A 27,712-nucleotide genomic window follows, 5' to 3' on the forward strand; every position below is an offset into this window, starting at 1 on the left:
TGGCATAAGAACACCTCAGAGAGGTCTCGGGCTATCAGCCTAAGAAGTTAATTGCTTTAAATACTTCAAACTCATGTGGGAGAGAGGGAGCTCTGTTCTAAACTTCTGACAATGCTCTTTAAATATAGATGAGTATTATCTTGTATTTTTTGTGCCAAAACTCTTCACAAAGAACTATAGGTTTAAATTATTACTTTTTCATTTAATGATATTTATTCTGGAAATTCCTTAAGGGTTGATGATTAACAATACTCTATCATCTTCATAACTGGATTTAAAGTGTAACTTGAAATTATCTGGAAATAACCTTTGTGTCTTTCTTCCTCTATATAGTTATTAAGCCAAGCAGACAATTGTTCTTTGTGCTTTTAAAGAGTCAGTGATTAAAAAATAATAAAGATCACTTTTTAATTTACACACAGAGCAGTAATGCTGGGGATATCAAACTTCAGGGGCCAGCTTCAGTTACCAACTGAAGTTTACTTAGCATTGATGCACGAGCAGTACGAGAACACTTTGATGAGCTCCACAGCTGTCTTGGGAAATAGGATCTGAAGAAATCTGAACCAGCCAGCTTGATCTCTGAACCTATTGAAGTGAGAAGAGGAACTGAAGAAAAAAAAAAAATCCTTTGTGCCCCAAAAAGTGTTTTTCTTGTTTAGAGCACTGTCTGTCCTTCAAGACCTAGTCCTTTCAGATGGTCTGTTTTGCTGTTTCCTCAACTGCAAATTTTTGGATTCTTACTGAGAGCTTAGGAACCTCTAAGAAGGCCTTCTGAAAACCCTCTGAAATACTACTGACTCACTGAGGTTTTGGATCTACCTCATAGTGGATGAAGAGGACATAATTCATAATATGAAGAAATGGAGAAGGTGATATAAAGATACAGTTAGTTCTCTGTATGTAGATGCAACTATCTGTGGTCTGGATTTATCCTACCTGTCTTTAGGAGTGTAACTGAATCATCCAACTCAGGAGCCTAATGCATAGTCTCCTTTTATAGTCAATGGAGAGACACTGGCATCTTCAGAGAATGACAGTCTAAGATCTGCATTGTACCCTGGATACTTCCCTCTCTTACTGTTGACTGTTGGGGAAATAATGATAAGGTAGGCTCTTCAGACAAGACCTTCAGTTTATTACCTAATGTTGGGTGAGATGTATGAGGATGCAAGAACCCAATCCTGTGTGGTGCGGAGCACCTCTAGCCATCATTCCAGGCCACTCAGTGCCTTTCTGATCCAGGATTTTCTTTGCAGCAAACTGCAAGGAAATCAGTCCTAGGCAAACTGTTAAAATTTGCTGTTATGCTTAAGCAGAATCATCCTCCTTATATATCATATCCTCATTGTCTATTTCTATCCCAGGATTGTTTGCATGTCAACATCCCTGAAAATATGATGTGTAGTTTATTGTTTCTGAAAGGCATTGTTGGCTCTCATTATCATGGCAAAGGAAGAGAAAGAATCAGGCTTGTCTGTTACTGATTAGGCCTACAAAAATTGTAGGGCTGCAGTGGTGAAGGAAGAGAAATAAAGTAGAGTTTTCTCCAGAAATATGTATATTTTTTGAAAGCAATTGCTGTAATGAGTAATCATCACCAAGGACATGGAGAAAAAAAAGGTCTTTGAATAAACGTAGGCTGGAATGCCACAAGACTTTCTTCCCTGTAACTCTAAGAAGTAACAATAACAGTAGTACTTCTTGCTTATTGTGGTTTCTTTCATCTCAGGATTATGGGCTTTCTAAAAGGTTGATGTTGAGTGACTTGCCAAAGGTCACTGAAAGCTTCATGACTAGAACTCTTCATGTCAGGACGTCTGATTCACAAATCCCTGCTCTAAACCCTCGAAGTCATTGCTACTCCAGTTTTACCCCTTATGAAAAGGTCTTACAGGATTTATTGGGACTATCTAAAAATGAAATAAGGGTCTGTTATGCTAAGAAATAAATATGCTATCTTAGGCATTGGTTTAGGAGTCCAAAATAGTCATTCTTTTCTACTCCATTTGTTTCCCTTGATCCTTCCTTCCAATTATCTCCTCACATGGCCTCCCAGCTTTTTCATGATCCTGCCTGTCACTCAGAGTGATCAGTCCTCTTTCATATTGCTTTTGACTGATGGCCAACAAAAGCTATTTTCACTGAAGTGAGGAAAAAACCTAGCCAGACAACAAAGAGGGTAATGATGGCTAGTTCCTAAAGTATAACAATTTCACTGTGTTTTCTTCCACGGAGCAGCTGCTCAGCCAGCTGGTTACTTTTGCCCTCTGGTAATGAATTGTACTCATGATTTGAGATTATTATGTCTTGCTGAGTAGCAAGGCCCAATTTAGGTTGAGCTGATCTGGCACCATGACCTGTTTCTGCTAGCTGCTCCTCTCCATGTTAGTCATTCCCACTAGCTCTTGCTCCTCCTTCTAGCAGCTCTACCTTACTCCATGCTACAAACTACTTTTACTAGCTCTGCTCCATACAGCTGTGCTCTGCAGCAGATCTTTGCTCTGTCAGCATCTCCTGTTGGCTGTGCTTTGTTTCGGTAGCTGCCCTACCTAACCAACTTGACTGAAGAGTTCTGGTATTTCTGTCCTTGGAAGAGAGATTGTGCTCTGTTTAGGACTAAACACAGTGTTTTAGCTCACAGGAGACTTTTAAGCAACTTCTTTTGTTTCATATTCCTCATAAGGAACTCTTACACAAAGCTTCTTGCTTGTTTTTTAAAGTTGTAATTTTTGGATTGTAGCTCTGGAAGCTATTGCCTAGGCTGGGGTGACCCTTCAGGCACATTTAGACAGAGCTGGTTGGCTCAAACTCCTGTATACTATTACAGCTATAAACTTTCTTTTATGTTACACTATGGTTCCCTTTTAACAAAAATGTCTTTCAAATGTGAAAACATGCAAAACAAACATATTTCAGGCCTGTCCATTGGTCTTTTACCTTTCTCCTCCCTTTGTTTTGATAATTCTTTACTTGTTGTTTCTTTCCTGCCTTTTGGATTTTTTTGGATGGGACGTGTGTTGAGGGATGGAGAAAATTGTTTTTATTTTTGGCTTCAGCAACATACAGAACATTCTGACCTTGAGACAGTTCCCTTCCCAAATAAGGACGAAAGGGGGGGGGAGGGAACCACAAAATGAAACTCTTTTTTTTTTTTTTTTTTTTTAATTTCCCTCTCCCTCCAGCAAAAGTAACTTTAAACAATCATAATGTATTTTGAGGTATTGTTTCTGCTTGCTTACCTCCTCAGGTTTTCAAAGTGCATGAGGTGTCAGGAAACCAGAAGAGAAGGAAATTCAGGATGAGGGGATACCGTATTCTGGGAGCCACCAAGCTAGGAGAAAATAAGAAAGCAAGCAGTTTTTCACAGAAAACTTCAGTTTGGGAGAAACTGAACTTTTCATTAAAAAGATGCTTTTAGGGGAAGTCCCCAACCACTTCTGCCCCTCATTCTGCCCATGACTCTCACTCCTGGAGTCTTTTAGGTGGCTCCTCTTCTCTCTTGAACAGCTCAAGGTTGTTCCTTGCTGAAAGGGCTTTTCATAAGTCTGGTCCTGCTTGCATGTATATTCTAGTTTATTCTTGCATTACCAGTCTGCCAGGGGACCCAGGGCTCAGCATCCATTTGTTTGCCCCCCACAAACAGCTTCTCATTGCCATTATCCATGGCCTCCTTTGGTGAATCTGTAAGGTCATTGGCCTTTCACCCTTCAAAACCCTCACAGGATCCATTTCTGCTGTGACATGTAGAAGGAATCAGCCGTACAGTTATGGGTAGATTACACAGTGATGCAAACGTCCTGGGCTTTTTATTTCAGCTCTGCTGTGTCTTGCATACTGAGTGCCTAGCTCAGCATAGGGTCTGTATGCTACATGCAAAGCTTCCCACACACCACAGTAACTTAGCCCTTTCCCCACTTATTTGCAGTACTAAGCTGTGACTTCTCTGCCCTGGGACACCATGTGTCAAGCGCAGCTGGTTTGCCTGAGCAGTGATTGCCAGACAGACAGTGCAAGCAGAAGAGATGCTGCAGTGTCCCTACAGCAGGAGAAATGCTGTGGTGCAGATTTGAATCCCTGGGCAGGACCCAGTGGCAGAGGAGCCCTGCCAAGAGGTCAAACACAGCCTTGCGCTGCATTCCTTTCTCCCTGTGCACGGCCTGACGCATAAGAGTATCTTAAACTGGGAGATAAAATGTTTGAGACATCAGGCTATTTATTTAAAAGACAAGAGATCCTAGAGAAGTCCCTGATGGAGAACAGCCACTCCTGGCATTCAGGGCACTTCTTTCATCTTTGTTCTCCTACTTCTCCTTCCCCACATTGTTTGCACTTTCATATTTTGCCTCTAGTTTCAAATCAGGTCAGAGCCCCATGGGGGAAAGGTTATGTTTTCCTAGATGTTGGCATGATGCTCAGCCCCAAAGGGCTCTGACCCTGGCAGGGGTGTTTAAGACTACTGCAGGTTTGTGCCATCCTGGTGAGTTTTTCTGTTACTGGGATGAGACTATGTACCAAGACCCATTTGTCCCAGTTGGGATTTGTTCTCTTACTAAACCTGTCTTTGCTGTGTGCTGTGATTGTAAGCCTTGTTAAACAAGATGATTAAATCACCTGCTCCCAACAGTAACCTAAAGCAGCACTTTATTTAATGTCCTGGTCAATCAGCAGTTTTCTCTGTGGTGAAGCAAACAACACACGTAAAGTGGGGAGTGCCTATATGGGGCCTGGAGCATAGTGCCTGCATTGAAGACTACTCTGTTGTAAAGCTCATCCTTGCTTTATCAGTCCTTTCTAATTGCTAATTGCCTTTAAACATCTTGTTTAAACTAGTAACAGTTTAGGTGGGTTGATACTGTCAAAATGTAGATGGTACTGTCTAAATTAGGAGAGCAATCTCACATTAGTACAGTGGTAACAGGTCCAGACAGTGACCCAGAGCACTGAAATTAGGAGACAGCCAAGTAGGTTGCTCTTTTCCTACTGAGTAGACAAGGAGTGTATTTCCCAAGTTAGGTGCCTACCCGACTTACATTTATACTACTATACTTCTGCCTACCCTCACACAGTTATGCTCTGGTTACAGCTGGAGCTGAAAAAACACATAGTAAATAGGTTCAGGGTTTATCTGAACTGTTATCTTAGTCTGACATTTATCTATCAGTGGATTTCTTTCTTCGTTTTACAGACAGGGAAACTGAGGCACTGAAAGAGGCCATAAAGCTGATCAGGGTTGGAATTGTGAAGAACAGTCCTTTTTTTTCCTGAATCTTTATCCACTCTCTATTAGGTTTGGTTTGTTTCCTCTCTTGAAGCCCGTAGGCACATCTGTCACTGGCAGAGTTAAAACCAATTGCTCTATTTACATACTTGAGGATAACTTACTTTTCTAAAGAGTTCAGGTAGCTCCTTTTTCCCTCCTGTGTACTTGCTGTATTTCTTGGGGACCCTTTACGTTTTGGACAGTCCCACTGAGGAAAAAAATGAAGCAAACATAAACAAGGAAAATACTTCACAAGCCACAAAAGGCCACACTTTCAAATGCACAAATTTCTCTATAGGATCAGAATGCTTTTCCTCACAAACATGAAAATCAGCATTGTGATGCTGTGTTCACAAACATGAAAATTAGCTGTGATGATAGCTGTCATTAGTAACAACAACTTGGAGGTCAACACCTTAGAAGTCTAAATCAGAGCTTCTAGTCAGAAATCTAAATCAGCTGGGTCCTGCAGGTGTCTCTACTTACTATCAGGTCTGCAAATGCTGTTTTTCTGTTGGTCTGATGCCAGAGAAGCAAAATAGAGAGTTACTAGAGGTAGCAGGAAACACAAGATGCTTAATAATTATTTGAGGAATTAAAAAACCCCTCGTACACGTGGTCACAGCATAATCTGAGCATTGTTAACTCAGCATACAAGAGGTTTCTAATAATTAGGATATTGTTTCATCTGTTGGTGCTTAAGAGCTGTAGAGATCCTCTACTTCAGTGCACACAAGGAAGAAGCTGGGCCAGACATTCAGTATGCTCAGGTATTTCTCTTCCTGGGAGCTTCAGAGCATACGCTAAAGAGGTGGAAATGACCATAGAGGAAAATGAAATGGATGCTTGCTTGAGCAAAAAATCAAGAGCTTTTCAGGTTCCCTTTGCTTCAATGCCCACCCTGCCTGGGACAGTGTTCTTCCCATCCTCTGGAGCTGTGAGAGACCTGGGATATTCTTTCAGAAAACGGATTATGTCTAAGCAAACAGCCCAGATGGGGGGAGCCAGACCTAAGACTACAGCTGGCCCCAGCCCTGACTGACCTGGCAGTTGCATCCTGTAAAACTGATCTGAAAGGACAAACATGGGACAAGAAATGGAGACCTGGGGAAAGCATATTAGCCTCAGAAAGAGCAAAAGGAAAGCCTCAGAAGGAGCAAAATCACTGTTCTAACTAGTGCTATGGACAACAACAACCAAAATCTGCTATATGCCCTAGGTAAAAATATATTTCTGTATTTCTGAATATTACCACTCGTAAGAGACTGATAGATCTGATTAGTATTGCTAATTCATGACACTACAGCTAAGTGCCAGGTATGATTCTTGAGTGTTGGAGAGGAGACTCACAAACCGCAACACCAGCAGCATAACTGCAAAAGAAATAATCTACCTGTCAGCCTCGAGAAGCTTCATGCAGAGCACAGCAGCATCTTTCTATGCTGATGCAGAGCACATTTTCTGTGTCTTGTACAGAAGGAACATGCATAAATGTGGTTATTTATAGCTTCTCCACCCACACACGGCTTTGAAACTTGCTCTAAAAGAAGTTCAGCATTTAAAGAACACAACGGGGTTTTTAACCTGAAGATATTTTTTCTTCTTTTTTTTAATTTCCTTAAAAACAATATTCTGGGAACATTAGTAACAATCCAGGCATTAAGGAAGAAACATTAGTTGTTCATTTGTCTGTCTATTGTTCTCTTACTTGGAATGTTTTTAGAGAGGCAGTTGCCAAATTTTATCAAGTAAAATATTTAATCAAGAAAACGAAAGATAAGTGGGATACATTTGATGAATGGGAACTTCAAGAAAGGAAAGCAATATTAAGTTGAAAGAAGTTCTTTCGCAGGGTGAGAGAGGCATGTGTATTCCCACTCCCTTTTGGGGAGCTTGCATCTTAGATGACAGCATTTAGTGAAGGAGCAGGTTGGGGCTGCGTGAGCTCAGCCAATGCCCAGAGGAAATGGGCAAGTACTGCTCTCAAAATGCCCAGCCAACTCTGCCAGAGCCCTGAACTGAACGTGCTGTTCCCAAGAGAAAGACGACCAAATCCTGCATCTCACTAATTACTAGGGCTGGGATCAGCTCTTTTCTTTACGTGGAGTGAAGGTGGATGGGGCCAGAACGCATCATATTCTCACTCTTCTCCAAATGCATGTCAGTTTTAAAGCATCATAATATGTTTATAGATGTGAAGAACTGTACAAGTACATAATAGCCATCTGCAGAAAGCAGACACAAGGGGTTTTTTGCCATATAAGCCTGTGAAAAGGTAAAGGAGTTAAGTTGGAGCAGAAGTGTGGGAGACCGTGCACACCTCATCATCACATGAAGTGAGCAGCCATGTTGCCCATGTTGGTATATCTGGGAGAAGACAAGAGTATTTGTGACTATTGTACAGGTCTATAGGTCTACACTAATGTGAAAGCTCTTGGAGGGGGTGGGGAATGGAAGAACAATGCTACTGCGAGGCCTGAATCAGCAAGTCACCATGAACTTCTGAGACTCTGCTAGAAAAGTTGAGAACAGTCTTGTTGGTGCTCAGGCCACTGCCAAGGGAGATATTTAGGATGTCTTCACTTAGTCATACTGTTAACTCTGGAGCCCTTTCACAACAGTTTTTTGCATACTTTTGCAATAGCAGCTGCTAAGAAGAGGGTAGCCAGGGAGAGTTGTTATTCTGTAGTGATTTCCACTGCAGAAGCTGTTGATGAACAAGGATCCTGCTGCAGGGACTGTCTTGTCTGGACAAACTCCTACAGTCCTCTTTCCAGATGGGCTTGTAGGATATCTGTGGGTGCTAGAAGCAGTGAGGAGTCTAAAGAAGACTATGTGCATATATTTTTGCATATCGAGGACTTTTCTGACACTTTTCTAAATCGGTAGACCCACGTGTCTCAGTAGTTGTATAACTTACTCAGATGTGTTCACTAGTATCAGCTGTGCTTTGCAAGGCTGTCCCTGCTGCAAAGAACAGAACATGGATGTTCTGCTTTTGGCAAACTGGTGGTTTTTTTAACTACAGAGGTTAGATTTTTGTTGTTAAAATGAGAAATTGTGCAGAGGTGAAACTTTCACATAATGTCCAGAAAGCTCATAAAAACACCTACAATCTTATTTCATGGGGACTTCTTTTTTTGGTTGAATGTAGACAAGGGAATAAAAGAAGTTTTTTAAATGTTGTAATTGGCTCTGCATTTAATTCCCTTCGTTAATTTAGTTGCACTATGCAGCAAAATACTGATAGGTCTGTAAGGTTGCTTTTCGCTCCAAGGGTAAATGGGACTGCATGCTTTTTCTTTTGAAAAGACCTCTTTAATTATGTGGTGGTATTTGGAATAACTACAATTAGAGAGGAAAAGCAGGGAGTGATTAAAAAAACATACTTAATAGCAGCTGCATTAGTTCTCTGGCTTTTGAAAGAGACCCAGGCACAGTTGAGTACATACATACCACACAGAGGAGTTGTGGTGAAAAAGAAAGGCAAAATGGAGGTGACAAATTTTTGACTGACTTTGGGGAAGGTTGTCTATTGTAGCATTTTAAGAGAGATCTTCCTTGAGAAAGGATTGAAGAAGTATCAAAATTCATCTTTCTTGTCCAGTCCTCAGAATGAGCGTAGCTCTGTTCACTCAATTCCACTTTTTCTTTAAAAAAAAAAAAAAAAAAAACAAAAACACCAACAAAACCCCGAAACCTCAGATTGCTTGGCTGGTGATAGTGGGATACGCTGATTAGGTCTCAAGCCAATTTGAAAGAAGTGACTTTTATGACTGACTGTCTGAGCTGAATTAAATACAGAAGAACTTTGTTGGCTGGCTATATTATTTTCTGAAGATGAATTAGTCATCGCCACACAGACAGGTCAAGCTATGGTATTTCAGGATTTATAGCTATATGCTCAGCAATTAGGCATTTATACCACAGTGAATTTGGAGCAGCTTACGCTTGATTTTAAAGCCCTGCCTTTCAATGGATTGCCTGCTCACTTTTGTACAGCTGCCATGATGTTGTTTACTATTTATGATATTTCAGTATGTTCCTGTATTGGAAAAGGTTCTTAGAATCCCCAACCAAATTTGGAGCCACATATTGCTAGAGGCTGCAAAAACTTAAAGTAAAAGGCAGCTTTCACTCCAAACACTTTCTTTGTCAGCCTTGCTTGTTTTGACTGTAAGTGTGGTTAATGTCATTTTGGAAATGAGAGTGGAGGCAGGGAAGTTAAGTCATTTGCTGAACTGCAGTGCTGGGCATTGAACCAAATCACTCAAATTCCAGTCTACTTTTGATATGAAATCCTTGTTGCTTTTTGCTTATTTCCTAAAACTCTTGCATAATTTGACATGCTTAACCAAAGACAGTGAACACAGTAAGGCACTGTTACCTTCCACCGCTACTGAACTGCATTAGCAGAGCTGTATCTGTACATTAGGAGTGCACTTATCTGCATTAACCTCTGCAGCTTGTAACGTGCTGTCATATGAACTACATTTGTTCAGAAGTTGCTAAATGGGAAATAGAAGATGGTGTTCAGGCATGTGTCCGGAGGCTCAGATTCTGCTGGATGCATAACTAGCCCCTGCCTATTAACTTTACAAACATGGGGTCTTTGATCCACATTTACTGAAGTCAGTTGGAACTTTGCTGTGGATTTTGGTGGGAACAAGATCTGAGTTTGAGTCAAATATAGATGTGTCTGAAATTAAAAATAATCTCTTGGGAGCCAAAGATGATGTTTGTGGTTTAAACATGAGGTGTGATTCCCTTCTTCAAAAAACTCTTTTTTAAAATACTTTACTGTGCCACCAAATTAAAATTATAATGACAAAAGAAGTGAAAAAGGGAGCTCAGTTTTTTATTAGGAGGTAAAAACCACAAATGAGAATGCCTGAGTTTTGTTTTGGGTTCTATTATAAACCATTAATAATAGCAGGAAAAGCCAGAGGATAAGTTCCTTTGTATTTTGGTGTATTTTCTCAGCTAGACCTTTACTTGACATTACCCTGCTGTGACAGGGTCAGGGATAGGAGGGAAAAGAAATCTATTTTCAGCAATGATTTGGAATACGACAAAGAAACTATATTTTAATTTAAATCAGACTTGGTGTGCATTTTATTCATTAAAGAGGATTAGGATTTATTAAGTCTCTTTGAGTTGTCATGGGTTTGGGGGGATTTTTTGTTTTGTTTTTCTTCTGATTCTCAGTGTTTTTTCTGTCTTCCCTGGTGTTGTTGCTGACACCAAATTCTCCTGGAGGGCCTGGTAGCAGGCCAGGGTTTGGGCTGCTCATGCCAGCCTGCACAGAACAACGTTATCCAGGAGCAGATGTAATTCCAATGGATAGAAGTTGACAATCCCACACTGGCTACTGCCTTGACCCAGAGATTCAGTGGTGTCCCTGGCAAATGTGCACTCTTTATCGCTTAGAGGCCCTTTCCTTTTACCTCCCAAGAAGGGAGTGGTTTGTGAGTATCCTGAGAGCGTGCCTACTTTCAATTGTGTTGCTCATAAATGCATATATGATGTGTAGCTTCTAGTTCTTCTACTGTAAGAAAATGAATTATCTTCTGCCAAGAGATTCTCTGTCTCGTATTTGCAAATTCTAGTTCAGCCAGTAAGTGTTACTAACTAGGCTCGGACAATTTTGAAGGGCTTTGACAGAAAAGATCAGATTTTGTTGCTGTGCAGTATAACAAAACATTTACAATAAGCTTTGGATGTAAAGTACCTATGAAAGCACAATCTGAAACATGAACCTTTTAACTACACTTCCTGGTTACAAAAAGCATGGTTGGCAAAGGCAGAGTTTCTGGAATAGGAGTTTCAGACATGCAAGGCTGTGCAGTTACTGAGCATTCATAATAGCAGCTACAGAAAAGCTAAAGATAAGGTTTGATTCTTGTAAGTGGAAATGGCGATGAGACTATAAAACCGCAAGTTTTGAAGTGCCATATGAATTCCTGGTATCACACCAGAACTTAGTCAGCCCATAGTATCTCAAGAGCGAGCAATAAAGTGCACATAGGGGCAACTTGATACTGTTTGGCTTCCTTTCACTGGCATAAGCCTAGCAGATTTTGGAGGTTCTATCCATGTGTTTAAAGTTAGGCAATGCTTATTGCACCTATTTGAAATAGGGCCTCATTTAAAGCTGAATAAATTGGGTGTACTTCATTGGAATTGCTCTGGAATTTATTACAACTCTGCTAGAGTTACCAAAGAGTTAATCTAACCCCTTTGAGTTATGCCAGGTTTGTACCATTTTGAGATCAAGATCTGACTCTTAACTGCTTAAAGTGTAAAATGGTATAATTTATTTTCAGTTTCAGAGTAACCTAGTTTTAAGAGTCACTATGGCAACAACAGTGGGTTTTAGAGTAGCAAAGATTAATGATTCCCTCGGCCAAGGCACTTCAATGGGTCATCTCACTCAGGAGCAATGAAACTTCAACACAGGCCTGGGTCGAATGCAGAAGTCGGGGTGCTCCGTCACTGCTAGCACAACACACTGCATCTTATTAATGCTGGTTTAATCACCAGCTTACACTTCTCATCTCCTTCCTGTAGGACAAGGGCAGGGTTCAGTGACGAGCATATTTGAGCAAGCCTCTGTGTTCAGGCTGCCCAGGGAAGTGGTTATGTCACCGTCCCTGGAGGTATTTAAAAGACGTGTAGATGTGGTGCTTAGGGACATGGTTTAGTGGTGGACTTGGCAGTGTTAGGTTAACGGTTGGACTTGATGATCTTAAAGGTCCTTTCCAACCTAAATGATTCTATGATTCTTACCCAAGTCATTCTCATTTCATCTTCATTCATTGCTGCTAAAAGAAATACAATTTAAAAGACGTGAAAATACGGAAGTTTTTCAACTAACTTCAACAACAGATATAGTTCCTTGAAGTAATGGATTTACTACTCCTTTCACATTTTTTATTCATATAAAATGGGAGCAGAGCATGGGGACTTGCTAGGAAAGAGTTGGTTCTCCAGGAGATTTTAATTTAAAGTCAGATAAAGTTATGAAATGCTTCTTAGTTGTCACATTTACTGATTAGGAAAGATACCTACAGAAAGAGGCTTCATTTTTGAAGAGCTACATTGAAAAGTCTGCCCTTTAAAAATAGCGCTCATTGCTTTTTTTATTTAAAAATCAAATTAACTTTTAAAGCTATTAAAAGAATTGACCTTAACTGCACTAATGCAATCATCTTGCCATATTCCCATCATACAAATTAGCCTAGAGGAAGAGCAATTATCATCCCAGAACTTTGCTTAATTATTGCCTGATTGCTTCTTCAACCTCTTTCCTTTAAAAGTATTCTTCCATTTCTTTCTTCCCATGTTTTCCTACCAACAGACTCTCAAGTACGTTTTTTCCTGACCTCACCTGGGCAGTATTTATTTTGCCAGTCTAAGTGTGCCTTAGGTCTTAGACTTCCCATAGGCAAGAGTTCGGTCATCAGCAAAAATGAGCGTGGAGAGGCCTCTGGAAGCGTTTCTCTTCTAAGCACCTGCTTCCTAATGCTGTGCTCAGATGACACCTGTCTGAATTGCCACTATTATTATTTTTGAAGTTACACAGATCATTCAAAAGGGACAGTTACGGCTATTCTTCCTCCAGGTAGCATTTGAATCTTGTGGTTATCCAGCCATATAATGACTGTAATAGCTAGCGCAGTCAGCCTGCTATAATTGTACTGGAGTTTTATTTAGTTTTCTTGGTGACCTGGGTTTGCTGCTTATTTTGTTGGGTGTGTAATTGTGCCCCTGAGGAGATAAGGAGACAGGACATGCACGTCGTGATAGAAAGAAAATAATGCTCCTACCACTTTTGATCTTAAACTAGGTGAAATAAAAAAAGAGATATTAACATCTTGTTTTTAACATGTGTGTGTATCCTGCAGCATTCCCACCAAGAAATGTTGCTGACATCAGATGTGCTTCTTGAGCATTTGGTTTATGTTCTCCTTCTGTTAACAGGCTCCTAGCAAACATTTCATGCTTTTGAGCCTGATGCTGTATAAACTTTTACTAGCTGGGAATTAAACACAGAATTATGAATCTCCATCCAGAAAAGAAAGGGAATCTCCTTCTCACCTCCTAGCCTCACATGCACACTTTCTGGAGTCCCATGCAAGCTACCATCAGAGTAAACAGAGCAGCTCATTTATTTCCTTCCATGGACATCTTATGGGACTGGGCAGAGGAACAGCAGAAACAGCTACTCCAATCAACTCACCAATAGCAATTGGGTCAGTAAGGTGTGGGATGGGAATTTGCCACAAGTGAAGGTAAAATACCAAGACTATTATCCTCCAATCCTTTCAGGAGATGTCTGTGAGTTATAATGTTTCCTAGGTGATTCCTGGGGCAGCTTCACCCATGCTTGGAGATGTGCCTTGAAGTTTGAACTCAGCTATGTTTTTATTAATGTAGTATAATCTAATGGACAGCAGCCTGGATTGAAAAACGCGGCCTACGTGGGGAGTGTATCCACACAGCGGTTAGCCTGTATTTAAATTGCAGTCAGGCAGAATCAGGCTTTACTGCGCTAGGAGCTGCAAAGCAGGAGGGAGGTCCTGGCCCCTGTCCCGAGCAGCTTTCAAACTAGTGGAAGTACAGTAGTAAATGCATACTAGAAAGAGAGCTGGCATATACTGGAGTTACAAAATGTATTTTATGTTTCAAGAAACACCTCAAATGATGGATCTATCTGTAGCACACTATTTTCATTCCAAAGAATTCATGACTTGCAGCCTTTTTCTAGCTGTTTTAAGAAAAAATAGCTTGGCAATAAAAGACAATTAGGAAATTTGAAGATGTAATTTGGAAAACACTCTTAACTGCATTTTTAATAACATCTTCAAGCTGTTTATGTTTTTAAGGAGTAATTAAATTATTTGAACTAAGTCACTGTAACTTCAATGGCTATATCTCAGGACGTTGATTTTCGGCAGTAGAGTAAGTTACACAGTTTGTGCTCTCAATTAAAATGTTAAATGTTTATCTTGAATTATTACACAGTTATGCTAGTTCTAAAGACATTTCCTTTCTTCAGGGTGAGGGAGAATGTCTCCAAACACGCTGACAGGTAGATGATTACAAGTGCTGGTGATTTCAGGTTTAATTGCGACCTTTCAGAGTTGTTCCTCCATTTGCCACAGACTAATTGCTTAACATTTCTCATTGTTTTCACTGGGGAGTAAGTGTTTTGTATCCATCCAGATTTATGTTCTTGCTGTTGCTTTGCTCACTCAGTTATTCCATACCTCAGCTCCTCGTTTAGTGCAAACTTTCTGTGCCTTGTACGATGGAAACAAAGATGTGATATTTCTCCATGTTTGCAAATTATTGTGAGCTTATTAGATGGCAAATGCTTCATATAAGGAAAAACATATTAGCTGCTCATATAAATGCCGAGGATTCTTTTGATAGTTAGGGCTATCAGATTATCAGAGCCTCATGCTAACATCCTGTCTCCTGCCAACTTCCTGGGACACCTCAGCAATTCACTTAGTCTCTTTATATGTGTATATATATGTGTGTGTGTGTATATATATATATAATTCCCCCCCCCCCCCCCCCGCAAAATGAAATTGCAGCATTTATATATTTCACAGAATGGTTGTGAAAACAGATGCATTGAAGACTGGAGTGGTCAAATATGTTAACATGGGTTTCAAAGCCACAGAAAATGCTGTTAAGCAAGTTAGCCTTTAAAAAGTTGTGATATGTTTCTTGTGGGAATCGTGGCAGAAGTAGAGTTTATGGAACAATTTGAACCAGAACTTTTTAAAGAGCAGATACCCTATGAAATCTGAGACACGGCACTCTAAGGAGAGAAATGGCATAAGAAGGAAGTAGTCAAATAGAGTGTTACAGCCGGTGTCATTAGTGGATGATTTATAGATCTATTATTATTTTTTTATCTTGTCTGCTCACGTAGTGTTGATTTAAGTGGATATACAATTTTGTCACTGCAAGGGGCGTTTTATATCTAATCTTATAAACTAAAGGATTTGGAAAGCTAATCAATACCTGCATAGATGACTTGAGAGGGAAACTTTCATGTTACAGGAAGGATTTGGTGAATCACCATATGGTGCCCTTCTCTGTCAGGCAGTATGGAATAAGTGCCCAAACGCAACATGAGACTTTGCTGCAGGAGTTGCCAGCTCTTGGATGAGTCCTGGAACAAAGGTTTATTCCCTATGGATTAATGTTCTAGCACTTTGGTTGGTTGGTTGGGTTTTTTGTTGAGAGTAAAGTATCCATATTTTGACTAGTACCCTGGCCTAGATTCATTGTTACATTGTTATATATTACAAGTTATATACAGATTCCTGATCAAGAATATATTGCAGAAAAGCTCTTAGCAGACCAGCTGGCACATGCCTGTCAAACAGTTTGAAGGAATGTATTTGGGATTCTCTACCCAGAGCAAATGGGAGACGAACTGATGAGAGAAAGGGAAGCGGAAAGTGATGACTGAACTGCCAACACACCTGGTCCTGCTTCCTCAGCCCCACAGTGACACTTGTGCCAAATATGTGTTGTCCCTGCAGGACATAAAGTGCTTTGATACCCCATTTTGCGAATTTGTACTTTGTGGATGAAAAATACCTTTTAAGCACAAAGTATTAATTTAAAAAAATGCTTTTTCCAGCAAAGAAATAGGGTTGGGAAATAAGTATATGTGTATAAAGCTTTGTTTGTACTTGGAACTTCTTATAAAAATATGCTTGGGATCTACAGTACAGAAAAGACTCAAAGCCCAGGTGGTTTAGATTCTGTATAACCAAGCCATGAAATAGCTTTACTTGCCTGAAATAAAAAAAATAATCACATCTTCCATTTGTCCAGTCTTAGGTTTGTAGGCTTAGTCAATAATATCTGCTCGTTTATCAGCCCCACACAAGACAAGTGGCTCCTCACACAACGGCTTTCTCCTGCCTCAGTTCTGTGCCCTGGTACCAGAACCCTTCTCAGGCCAAGCTGCCACAAGCTGCAAGGTGTCCTGCAGCCCCTGCCCAGCATCACTGGGGCCCATGCTTGCTGCTCGCACCCCAGCGCTGCACAAAGAAAGGATGCAGCTCTGAGGCTGTTTGCAGGTGCAGCACTCTGTGGTAGTACCACTATCCTGGGGGCACTTGTGGTGTCTTCTCCCTTCAGTATGACAGAAATACCAGCTGCTGTTTGCTAGTCCATTAGCATCAGTAGCAGCGAGGATCAACAACTCGCTGTGAGTGCAGGGCTCCTTGCTGAATGAAGTCCTAGATACTTACAGAAATACCAGTACGGATCTAGTATTATTTATTCGCTTAGCCTCTGTGTGTTGGGAAAGACATGTAGAAAGGATGGAGATGACATCCTGAAATTTCCCAAGCTCATATTGTCAAGTTAATTTTTCTTTTCCAGCTTGTAGCAGACCCCGAACAGATTTGATCTAAATTTTAGTGCCAGTGTTATTGTGAGAAGGAGCTCCAAATGGATGGTGCTCATGCAGTTGATCTATTTTTAAAAGAAAATACTCTTTAACTCTCAGAATATCAGATTTGCCACTCTACTTTTCTATAAGGATCAGTTACATTTGGAACTGAAAACCTGAAAGACTTGGAGGGTGCACACCATCAATATTTTATAGCCTGCAGTGAAGGATTCTTAACCTTTTCATTCTAGTTACTCTGATAATGCTTTCTTCCCACATCAAAATAAATTTTAATTGATCCCTCCAGCATATTTTTGGACTCACTTAAGATGCTTCCCATTGAGATCTGCTGTTTATGTGAAATCAGCTATCACTGTTTTTCAGTTTACACAAGGAACTTTTAAGAGGAGTGTACTTGCTGTAAAAGATTCCAGATTTCTGATTCCCGTTCCCCAAAATTCACTTACGTGAAAGTAAATATTTAATATCTGCCAGGGTCAAATAACTAAGCTAAACTTCAAAATAAATTGAATAGTAAAAATCCAATAATCCTAATTTACCAGTAACATCTATAAACATTTATCTTCTATCCAGTTGGAATGGAGTTTGACAGATCTGTGTGTGTTTAGCCATAGCAAGCACAAAGCAATACCTCTGCAGCTGTTGTATCCTCACCCTGAGAATTTCTCTGTGCTGCTGAGACAGGAGAGGTAATTGCATGTTGTTCTTTTCTGGCAGGTACTGGACTGGATTGAAAATCACGGGGAAGCCTTTCTGAGTAAACATACAGGAGTGGGGAAGTCTCTACACAGAGCACGCGCGCTGCAGAAAAGACATGATGATTTTGAAGAGGTAGCACAGGTAAGAGTCTGAATCAGAGACTTCTGCTTTCTGGCTTGATTTTTGTTACTCCTCTTGTATATTGAGAAAAAACTACAGCTGTTTTGAGTCACGCTGCTGTCTTCAAACATTTGGAGCTGACCAGGATCCTGTCTCCCAGGTTTGAAAGTTAGCATGCACACTGCAGAGCATGGTAGCAGCAGGACTTATAATCAGAAAATCACCACATTGGATCGATGGGAGTTCTCAAAGCCTATAAGAAATTGCAAGCAGTTTGCAAGAGAGTAATGCAAAGTGTTGGGACATAGAGGAGGATGGTTATGAGCGGGAGCAATAGAAAAATCAGTTGTAACTCCTAGAGTGGAAACTGAGGACCTTGAGAATAAGGTGGAAAGAAGCAGCTAGTAAAGAAGCAGGGAAAACACTAGAGTGTGTTTGTAGTAAGGGCAACTACCTTCCACTCTTTCCGAGAGTACAGTGTATTATGTGGAAGGGGTTTTTGTTTGTTTTGGAATAAGAGGCAGTCATTACAGATAGACATCATCATTATTATTATTATTTATTTTCCTCATAGCACAGTGTAAGCAAGGCTTGTCCAGGAATTTTGATATGAAGCCAAAAGCTTATAAATTTTCCTCAAAGCATGGTCATAGTAGATGTTTAAACATACATCCCATCTTTATTTATAGAATTTAAAAGAAAGAGGACCTTTGATAAGTTCTTCCAGGGATGAATAACTTTTTTTTTTTTTTTTTTTTTTTTTTAAAGTATCCTATGGCCAGAAACTATCCAGTCTCAGCTCTGGCTGTCAGATCATGTTATACCTTTTTGTTTTAGATTTGAAGCATCCTTTATCAGAAATTGATCTTCTGTAAAGGTACTTCTGCTTTGGGTATTTCAGATAAAATCCTGATTAGTCTATGTAAAACAGAATGTATCAAATGCTTTGTCTTCCCGATGCACACAAGGCAGATTACTGCTCAAATATTTCACTGCTGCATAAGACAAAAATGTATTAGACTTCAGTTTTCTTTTTCTGTAGTACCCTTCCCATGTGCTGGCCTAGTTTAGTTTAAGATGTTTCCAGCAACAGGAACATATCTCTTTCACTGTGCCCTCAGGGAAACTGTTTTACTACTGATGGCAGCTACTGGCTAGATATGTATTTTTTTTCCTCTCCCTCATATTCAATTTGTATTTCTCTCAATCTTCACCCCCCCCCCCCCCACCCCTCGTGTTTATATCCCTTTATCTCTCTTAAGGAGATAAATGCCAGGGAAGGAGATGGATTAACAACCCTGAAATATCTGTGGAATGTTAGCATGTCTTCTCCTATGTGCCTCTTAACTATGTTAAACATATTTAATTCTACTAGCATGTTCTTATTAACCAATCCCTTAAATATCTTTTGTTACCTATTTCCTTGGATCCATCCAGTTTGCCAACATCCTTCGTTTAATTAGATGTTCAGCTCTTGATGGAATATTCTATTCCTTGGCTTTCTAGTGAACTTCAGTGTTACCTTTCAGCTGTGATGGGATGTCTTTGCATACCACTGACAAATCACACAGCCTGAAAGCAGCAGTTCTAGATTGGTGGGTCTCTAAAATTTCATGGGACCTCCTATGGATTTAAGCCTTCTGGTAATAGGCTTGAATTTCTAGAATTCTAGAAGCCTTTTGCAAATTTATTAAAACGGACCTTAGGCTGGAGGTTGCAAACCACGGTTCTACAAGGCCTCATCCAAAAGCACAAGTTAGTGGGAGGTTTCATCCTGAAATCAACATTAGGTGCCCTTCCAGAAGATGTGCTCAAGTCAGCTGTTATTGGATGCAATACTGGGGTAATGAATGAAAATGGAGATCATGTAATATACAGGAGCTGAAACTAGGTGATTTAATGTCCTTTGTGGCATTGATATTTTCTAAATCTCCCTTCTCTATGATACATTAGCTTCATAATTCCAGTTACATCTCACATTTCTGGATCACAGTTAGCTTTTTTTTCTTTTTTACCTCCTCTTTGAGTAGTACTTCACTGGAGATGTAGGAAACAAATTAAGAACAGGTGAGAAAAGATGGAAAAATAACATGGTCTTGACAACAGAGATGAGAGCAAGCTGTGTAACTGTCTGCACATGGAAACAACAGCTTGCTTAAGGCTTGCTCCACTGGATGATGTAATTTGGAGATACATCCCCTCATCAGGGTTTAGGAACCTTACAAACGTGCAGCTTGCATGTGTAGGTACTAGGGTAAGTCAGAACAGAATTATTTCACTTAAGACTTTTCTAACTCCTCTGTTAGTCCTCCTTCTATACTATTTCAGCATGTCTTTCTGTGAATAACTTTAGACACATTTCCATTCACTTCGTGAGGCCAAATTCAGAGCAAAGAGTGCATGAATCTAGTTCACTGGATCACCACATGTGTTCAAATGAAGGTGGGTGTTTGGGACGAGGGTGAAGAGGAAAGAGAAAAGTATAGTTTGCATGGGTATAGAATCTCTTAGGTTTCTCTGAATCTGATTCTTTTATATCTTGTGTTATAGCATCAATGAGCATCTCATCGCTCTGCCTGGACAATTGTGAACAGTCACGATCAGTCCTGTACTCCGAGTATAAAGTTTATGGTGCCTCCTAATTAGAAATAACTGACACAAGTCGAACCTGGTTACTTCCCCCCGGCTTTGAAAGGAATAGTTTCCTCTGGTGCATTCACACCAGAATACCATTGGCAATTTATGAGGCCTGTCTGACACTGGAATGTGGTGCTGGCAAATGGACATGGGGACATGCACTGAGGGGAAGGGAAAGGAATCTCAGGCTTTATCCGAGGTCAAGGACTTGAGAATATGATACACTCTGCTTTGGAAAGAGTAATAGCGAGGGTAAGAGGGGAGACCATAAATTTATCACACCTGGAGTTCTCTTGCAGAAGCTTCTAGTGAGGTCAATTTTGTGGTTGGGGAATAAATCTCCTCCCCACTTTGATTATGACCAGTTTTTATTCTTCCTAACTCCTTTCTTGATGCTTAACTCTTTAGAGTTGTTTAGTAATTAATTCTAACTTAGGTTTAATTATTTGTCATTTTTCTCAAGATAGCTAATATCTTTGCCATGGCTAGGGTGGATAACTGGCATCGCTTATTCCCAATATAGCTATATAATAAAGCACATGTGCTAAGATCCTGAAACAAACTGATGAGTTTGCCCATTCCCTCATCAGGATGTTAACTACTGGCATTAATGACAATAAAAAGAGTTGTGTTTGTTTTTCTTAAAAAATAAAATAAAAAGTGTAGTACTGACATACCTGGTGAGATTGACAGTATAAGCAATAGTATTTGCTATCGGCAGTTCTCTGAAAAAAATATTTAGCCTGCCATACAGTATAAATTTATTCTCCAAAATCTACTTTCTTTTGGCTCTGATATATTTGTTCTTATCTCCTACTGTTTGAGGAAGGCATTTGCAAAGGTTAGACTAGAAGCAATTTTCATGAGTTTTCTTGATATTTTCAACAGTGGGCAAAACATTGATGTTTTTGAATGCTGCCTAACTGCATGTAAAGGAGAGTAGTGTATCTGGGATTGCTGTGCTGAGAAATGCTCTGATTGACTGACCTGCCAAGGCACTAGATTGAGAGGTGGAACGTGCTCCCTCTATGTCTGATTAGAAACTCCACAGATTTATAAATCTGGATGTAATGATTCAATCAGGCATGGCCCAAATAGATCACATTCCTGCATACAGCTGTGCTCAGAAAATGTCAGTGATTTTAGAGTGCTGCATTGTGGGCAATAGGAAATATAATTTGGGGTCCCTTTCTCTCATAACTGCTGTTTAGACAATGCTCTGGCAATTTTTCTGTGTTTATTCTACATGGAACGCACAGATGGCAAATGTTTGAATTTGGATTAAAAAGCCTGAGCTCCTGGGAGGGAGGTTGTTATCTTGTATATACCTGTGACTGTTTCTCAGCCAGTGCTGATACTGTTCACAGGCTGCCACCCTGAAAATGCCAACCTTAGGCACAGTGCCTACCACACAATGAAATTTAGTAGTCAGGCATTATCGATGAGGTAGGTATCAAGATCACCAAAGAAATACCACTCTGGATGTAGCTGCAGTGTTCTCGCAGTGACAGCCTCTTTACTTGGCTGGAATTACTTTGTGCAAATCAGATAACCGTAGTGCAGCCAGTTATGGTTGTAAATCCAAAGGTAATGTCATTTTAGACTCTCTAACTTTTCCTTATCAGGGCTTTTATCCTGAAAATCAGTGTACCTTCCAACTGGAAAAGTCTCCCAATGCTTCAGCACTATTGAGTTGAGCTGCACGTGTTGGAAACTCTTCTCCTATTCTCTGTGTATGAAGAGAGGGGCCACAGATCATTCTCCTCCCTTCTGGCATTCCCGGCAATCGGAGGTTAAGGTGGCCTTCTCAACATCCTCCTCTGCTCACAAAAAGCATCACTGCATTTGTGCTGGCGCAGAATTAAGGAGGATAGTGGGGAAACTGTTCTGTTAATCCCTTGCACTCTGCTGCCGCAGGACTGAATGTTTTTGTGCTTTGAATGATCTGAAACAAGCATTTCTGTAGTCTTTCTGCATTTATGAGCTTTTCCTCAGATGTGCTGTTCAGGTTTCCTATCGGGCAGGTTTAGCTGCATTTTTGGCATGCGAACGCCCACCAGTACGTATTTCAACCTGCAGATGGCACTCGCAATGCGTTGTAAAAGCCTTTAGCTCCGCTAATGGTAAATAGAGCTGATGTTTCTAATCCAGACTAACCAAACATTGTCTCGAAGTGAAATGAAGCAGAAGTGGAAGCTGGCTCGCACGCTCTCCCCTTGGTGTTCTCCCACCCCTGCCAAAACCCACGTTGTTCAAGGTCACCCAGAAAAGCAACTCTCCTTTTTTTTTTTTTTTTTTAAATGCAAAGCTGGGCGTTCCATGCTTTAATGAGAGGTGGTGCTTGTCATCTGTGTTTATGGGATAAGCTGCTCTTGGATCTGTGGAGCTACTTTCAAGGCTCTTGGGCCACATTATGCTTGCAGCTACAACTGAGTTTTGTATTTGGTACCTCTGTGTGTGTTTGCGTGCAATAGTTGGTGTATTTTTCATGGTAATCCAAAGGCACTGATGTTTACAAGGTAAAATATCACAACTCCAGCATGCAACCAAGCACGTGTTCTGAACAGCCTTGGTTCAAAATGTGTGGAGTTGTCCCTCGTTATTCAACACAGTAAGAAGGTTGACTGGAGGCTGAGCTGTGGCCATCAAAGCTCATGGGGCTTGTCTGTATGTCCAGTGCAGCAGCTCTTGGTTCAGGCCTTGTGACTAAAACAGTTTTGATTTAGGTACGTGGCTGGATCCTGTATTCCTGACTTTTGAAAGTTTTACAGGATCCATTTTGCCAAGGTATATGTGCAATGCAGTGGACTATGCTTGAATTATTTACAAAGAAGGAGAGCCAGACAAAATGTGAGCAAAAATGCTGAGGTTTGCAGTATGCCATTTGGGAAGCTATTCAGTTTTCCTGTTCTTGGGTATCTATGCTTGCTTTCCTCCAAGACAACTTTTGGTAGATGATGATTAAACACCTGAACACTGGCTTTAAACCATCAAAGTTAACCTTATGTGTACATATACAGTTCCTTTGAGATTCAGCTCTTCCTTTTATTCTTCTCAGGGAAGTAAATATATTTCCTGCAAGGGAAGGCTTTCAGGGGAGACCTTGAAAGCCAAGGGCCTGTATCGTCTACTAGAAATCAAAGATCAGGTGATATTCTTCATCTGAGAAGCAATTTGTGCTCCAGTGTTCCTGTCTAGAGTATTCCCTTCCTCCACTGTACTGTTCCTAAAATGCTGTCCATTCAGAGTTTTCAAAAAGCTCTTGGAGATAAGTGTAAATATATAGAAAAATATGATTATATTGTTTGTCATGTGAAATATCCAGTGGATTCAGTAAGAAATCCTGCAGGTAAAAATGGTATTCTGTGATCTCTCAGTCCCATGTAGCTTTACTTGTACCACTTTAAAATTAAGTGAGGTAATGGAATAGTCAGGCCAAAGCTGAATTGCAAACAGCTACTTGTCTGGCCTTCAGGATAAAAACCTAGTGCTTTCCCATACAAATTCCAGCTTGGTTGGATGTCATTGTTCTAAAGTTTGGCATGAAGTTCAGTACTGATGTAAAACAGCTAGGCATAAATTAGGAGCCCATGTTGATAAAGAGCACTTAGGGAACATTGTCCCAGGGTGCTTTTTTTTTTTTTTTAAATTATTATTATTACTCTTTAAAATTTTGTGACCTACGTGGTTGTTGAAAGGAATAGCTCACTGGGCATACTGGATTTTTCCCTTTGGGTTGGGTGACTAAAATTCTATGTAGGATGAAATACTAGACCAAAACAGGGAGAAGGCAAACAATTAAACCTGGTAAGAACTATGCTCGAAGTTAGCAATAGTAACTCTGGTTTCAATAATGCCAAATCTTTTTAAAAATAACAAAAACATGAGACAAGCAACAAAAAATCAGCCCTACTCTTATCTTCATCGTCCTTTGCTTGGTCATTAGCAAGTTCGGAAGCAATAATCTGCAGTTTTCTGTTCACTTCATTTATGTAAATGTATTCACTTCTACACAAAGAGGAAAAAATGCCCGCTGGCAGCAGATTACGCAGGCCTTTGTAACGTGGTGCAGGAGCTCTGGGCTCCAGAACTCTTGGTTTCTTCTCCTGGCTGGCAGCAGGCTGCCTCTGGTAGTCACAGGCAGCAGAGAAAAATGAAACTGCCTGTATATGGTTTGTCTGTGAAGGTTATCTTGGGACTTCTGGATCTAAAAACTTCTAACAGCATAGCCGAAGAGCCAGATAGTTTATCATGGAAGCAATAGTATAACTTTTTGCATGAAGTCTAGCAGCTTCTGGGCGACTCAGCACATATCTGCGTTGCAAGTGCAGAGATACTGAAATTGTTCTGCACAGCCTGAGCCAGGAACCAGAAAGGCTAGGAAGGACTGAGCAGTTAGCTGTGTTAGATGTAATGCTATGGGGGCTCCACTGCCAGACCTAAGTCAGAAGCAGGTCATGTAAGACATGTTTTCCCTGGGGAAGTGTGATAGTCTTCAGAGTATGCTGTGGATATCAGTACCATGCTCCATTGCATGATCTAGACATGCCCATGGAGACTTCGTTAGCAGGGGTTGCTCAAAGAGCATCTTGGCTGATCTTCTGAAAGCAACGTAATTGAATTGGTGGCCGTTGGTACTCCATGATCTAGTGGTAATGGGGAACCTGTTTTTAGAGAGGCCCTATAATGGCGCAGAAATCTTCCTGGCAATCATGTGAAGAGCTGTGCCTATTATGCCATGTCTCCGAGTTTGCATTTCAGTGTCGTTCTCCTCAAGCTAGAAGTGATTTTCTTTCCTATTTCTTCTCTTCCAAAATCACATGACAGCTGGATCTTTTCATTAAACCGCCTGCAGCATGATTCACAATCTAAATACTCCCTATAAAATCTCAAGGCTTGGCAACACAATACATTTTTGACAATTGCCAGGAGCTAGCTTCCTATCGCTGGTTTATTTGGGTAGGTTTATTTTTGTGTCTTTAAAATATGTTCCTTTAATTTGCTATAAATGCATAATGCTGTTCCCATGGCAGACTAGGAGACAATTAAGCTATTTAAGAAATATGTATTTTTAATTCTAGAGGTTCTGGAAAATGGAATTTCTATTGTGTGGGGAATTCTGAGTTTTTTAATTCATTTCTTTTCAAATCAGAAAAGACAGCCAAAATTTCCTAAAGAAGAAAAATCCTGGAATTTGTTTTTTCAAGACCATAAATTTCTTAAAGAGAACACTGGAAAATTATAACACTGATGTGTTATATAACATGCATACTAAAAATATATTCAATATGGTACTGATGTCTCAACTGAATAAACATACAGCTGAAACAAAAGATATTTACCGTTAACAGTTTCTGTGAAGTATACCCACTTACATGAACTACTGCTGTTTTGACTGACCTGTGTATGTTGGTGAAAACCATTGTCATCTAAAGGTTTTTGATTCCCTCTGATCATTTTTCTTTGTGCTCTTCTTATTGGCAGGTCAGTGGATTATCAAACTGTACCTATTGATTCAGGAAGATTAATTGCAGCAATGTCCAAATCTCATTTGTAATGGTGGACTAGTACTCTTCAATTCAATTTCTTGTAGCTATTGATAGTGAGAGGGCTCAGGGGGAGAAAAGTGACGTTGTGAATCTGAACAGTGTTTTTACTTTCTGATTTTGTCGTAGGGCAGTAGAAGGAGCTGCCCATGGCTGTGCTGCTTCCTCTGGGCCAGCCAGTGGTGTCTTCAGGAGAACAGCACAACATTAGCCACAGCAACTGTATTAGACATTGCTGCAAATCACAAACATGCTGCTTTGCAGACATTTGGTAAAGGAAATTTCATGTAGATAAGCCAATATCAAAGAGATTTGTATTCAGTAACAGAGCAAAATAATTTTCAAGGACAGGTTTTAGGTATTCATTACCATTGTGCAAATGTTCTGGGAATAGACACTAACTGGGTCCGATTGATCACTCTGCTGCACAAGATTTAGAACAAAATCACACTTCCAATTTCAGAGAAATTGCTTATAATTAACTTGTTCTAAAGAGTGGAGAATCCAGTTCAATGGCTGTATCTGCACTGCAGAGAAGCTGCTTGGCAGTGTGGTTGTCCCTCCTTCTTTTCCTATCACAGGTCCCTAATTGTCCAGATGAAGGACAATAAGAGGACAGGTCCTCTTATTCCCACATCAGGTGTTTGAATTGTCTAAAAACTACACTTGCATTATGAGACTATTGCAAATGTTTTATACTGATTATATATAAATAGAAAGTATTCAACCAACATTTTATTGCATATAAATCTATTTTTTAAAATTTATTTCCCTAGGATGGAGTTCACATCTCATTTTCCCCTGCATATAAATAGGGCAACATCAGTGGATTTATAGAGGTCTTTTGGAATTACATGTGTGTGAACAGGGACAAAAATCCTAATGTGTATATAAATAATTGACTTGTTGATTCAGGGCGTGCAATCCAGCCATTAATATTGCCCTCCATAACTGTGGTCTGTGAGGTCTGGTTTTGCATAACCAAGCTCCAAGAAAGCACTGGTTTGTGTCACTATGGAAAAGGCATATGGTTTGAGGCATTTAGGCATCTTTGTTTAGTGTCTGGTTCAGAGCACTACCACATGCAAAAGCACAGGTTCCTCTCCTCCTTTGCTGAGCTAGGGAGAGAAATTCTAAGACTGACATGAGAAAAGCAGGCAGAATCTGCCTTCTCATGTCACTACACTTAAAATGAAGCTTGTTTGGGGAGAAAGAAATTGCAGAATTTGCGAGAAGTCAGGAACTGAGACAGGAGGTGTTTCTGAACTGTCAGTGAGTATGTGCACATGTGTTTTTCTAGCCTGTATTAGTATGCAGCTGATACAATAGAAACCAATATGTGCTCCAAAACAATGACACCGTGTCCTATTAACATGCAACCCTCATTATTATTAGAGTGTTTTGTTCAATGCATAAGGGTTGTTTTTTCTGCGCAGTGTGGGTAATTCCTCATGATGTCAGTGAGATCCACAGCTATGCAGCAAACGGAGAGCAGAGCCTTCTTTTCCCTCCCCTGGAGTAATATTAGGGCTCAATGCAGAAGTGCACAGTGTAAAAGGGCGTTTGTGAGTCATTAATATCAGGGAATGGAAAGTGCAGCCTTCACGTTAAATGTGTCAACCTGAGAGCTGAAGCGAATGCATTGAGTGTTCGGTGAAATGAAGGGTGTTTCTGCACAGAGAGGAGAGATGACTGAGAGCACTAGATTTTGGTGACTGGCTCCTGGCAGTTTTGCCTGTGGCCAGGATTTATATTGACAACCAGAACTTGGATTTGTCAATGCCCACACATCAAAGTTGAGTGCAGGAAGAACTTGAAACCTGCAGTGCTCCACGGCAGGGGAGAGAGGTCTAGTACAATTTCAGTGTTACTTTCTGTTGTCTTCTGGGGGTTCTTTTAGGCTGAAAATGGACCTAGTTGAATCCTTTTTAAAATCGGAGGTAGGTGTTTGTTCCCACCACAAAAGTGTCTCAAACGAATACTGCCCAGCCAGGA

General features: G+C 40.3%; 1 protein-coding gene across 5 annotated transcripts in view; it reads left to right on the forward strand.

Moving 5' to 3' along the window:
* The window catches only part of KALRN (kalirin RhoGEF kinase), a 523,968-nt gene that overhangs the window by 265,284 nt on the left and 230,972 nt on the right, over window positions 1-27,712 (forward strand). For all 5 annotated transcript variants that reach the window (XM_050900356.1, XM_050900357.1, XM_050900358.1 and 2 more), the window contains exon 11: window positions 17,433-17,555. In XM_050900356.1, coding sequence (XP_050756313.1) covers window positions 17,433-17,555 — 123 coding nt within the window. The remainder of the gene's footprint in view (window positions 1-17,432; window positions 17,556-27,712) is intronic.

The sequence above is a fragment of the Gymnogyps californianus genome, chromosome 7 (genome assembly GCF_018139145.2).
Source record: "Gymnogyps californianus isolate 813 chromosome 7, ASM1813914v2, whole genome shotgun sequence".
NCBI lineage: Eukaryota > Metazoa > Chordata > Aves > Accipitriformes > Cathartidae > Gymnogyps > Gymnogyps californianus.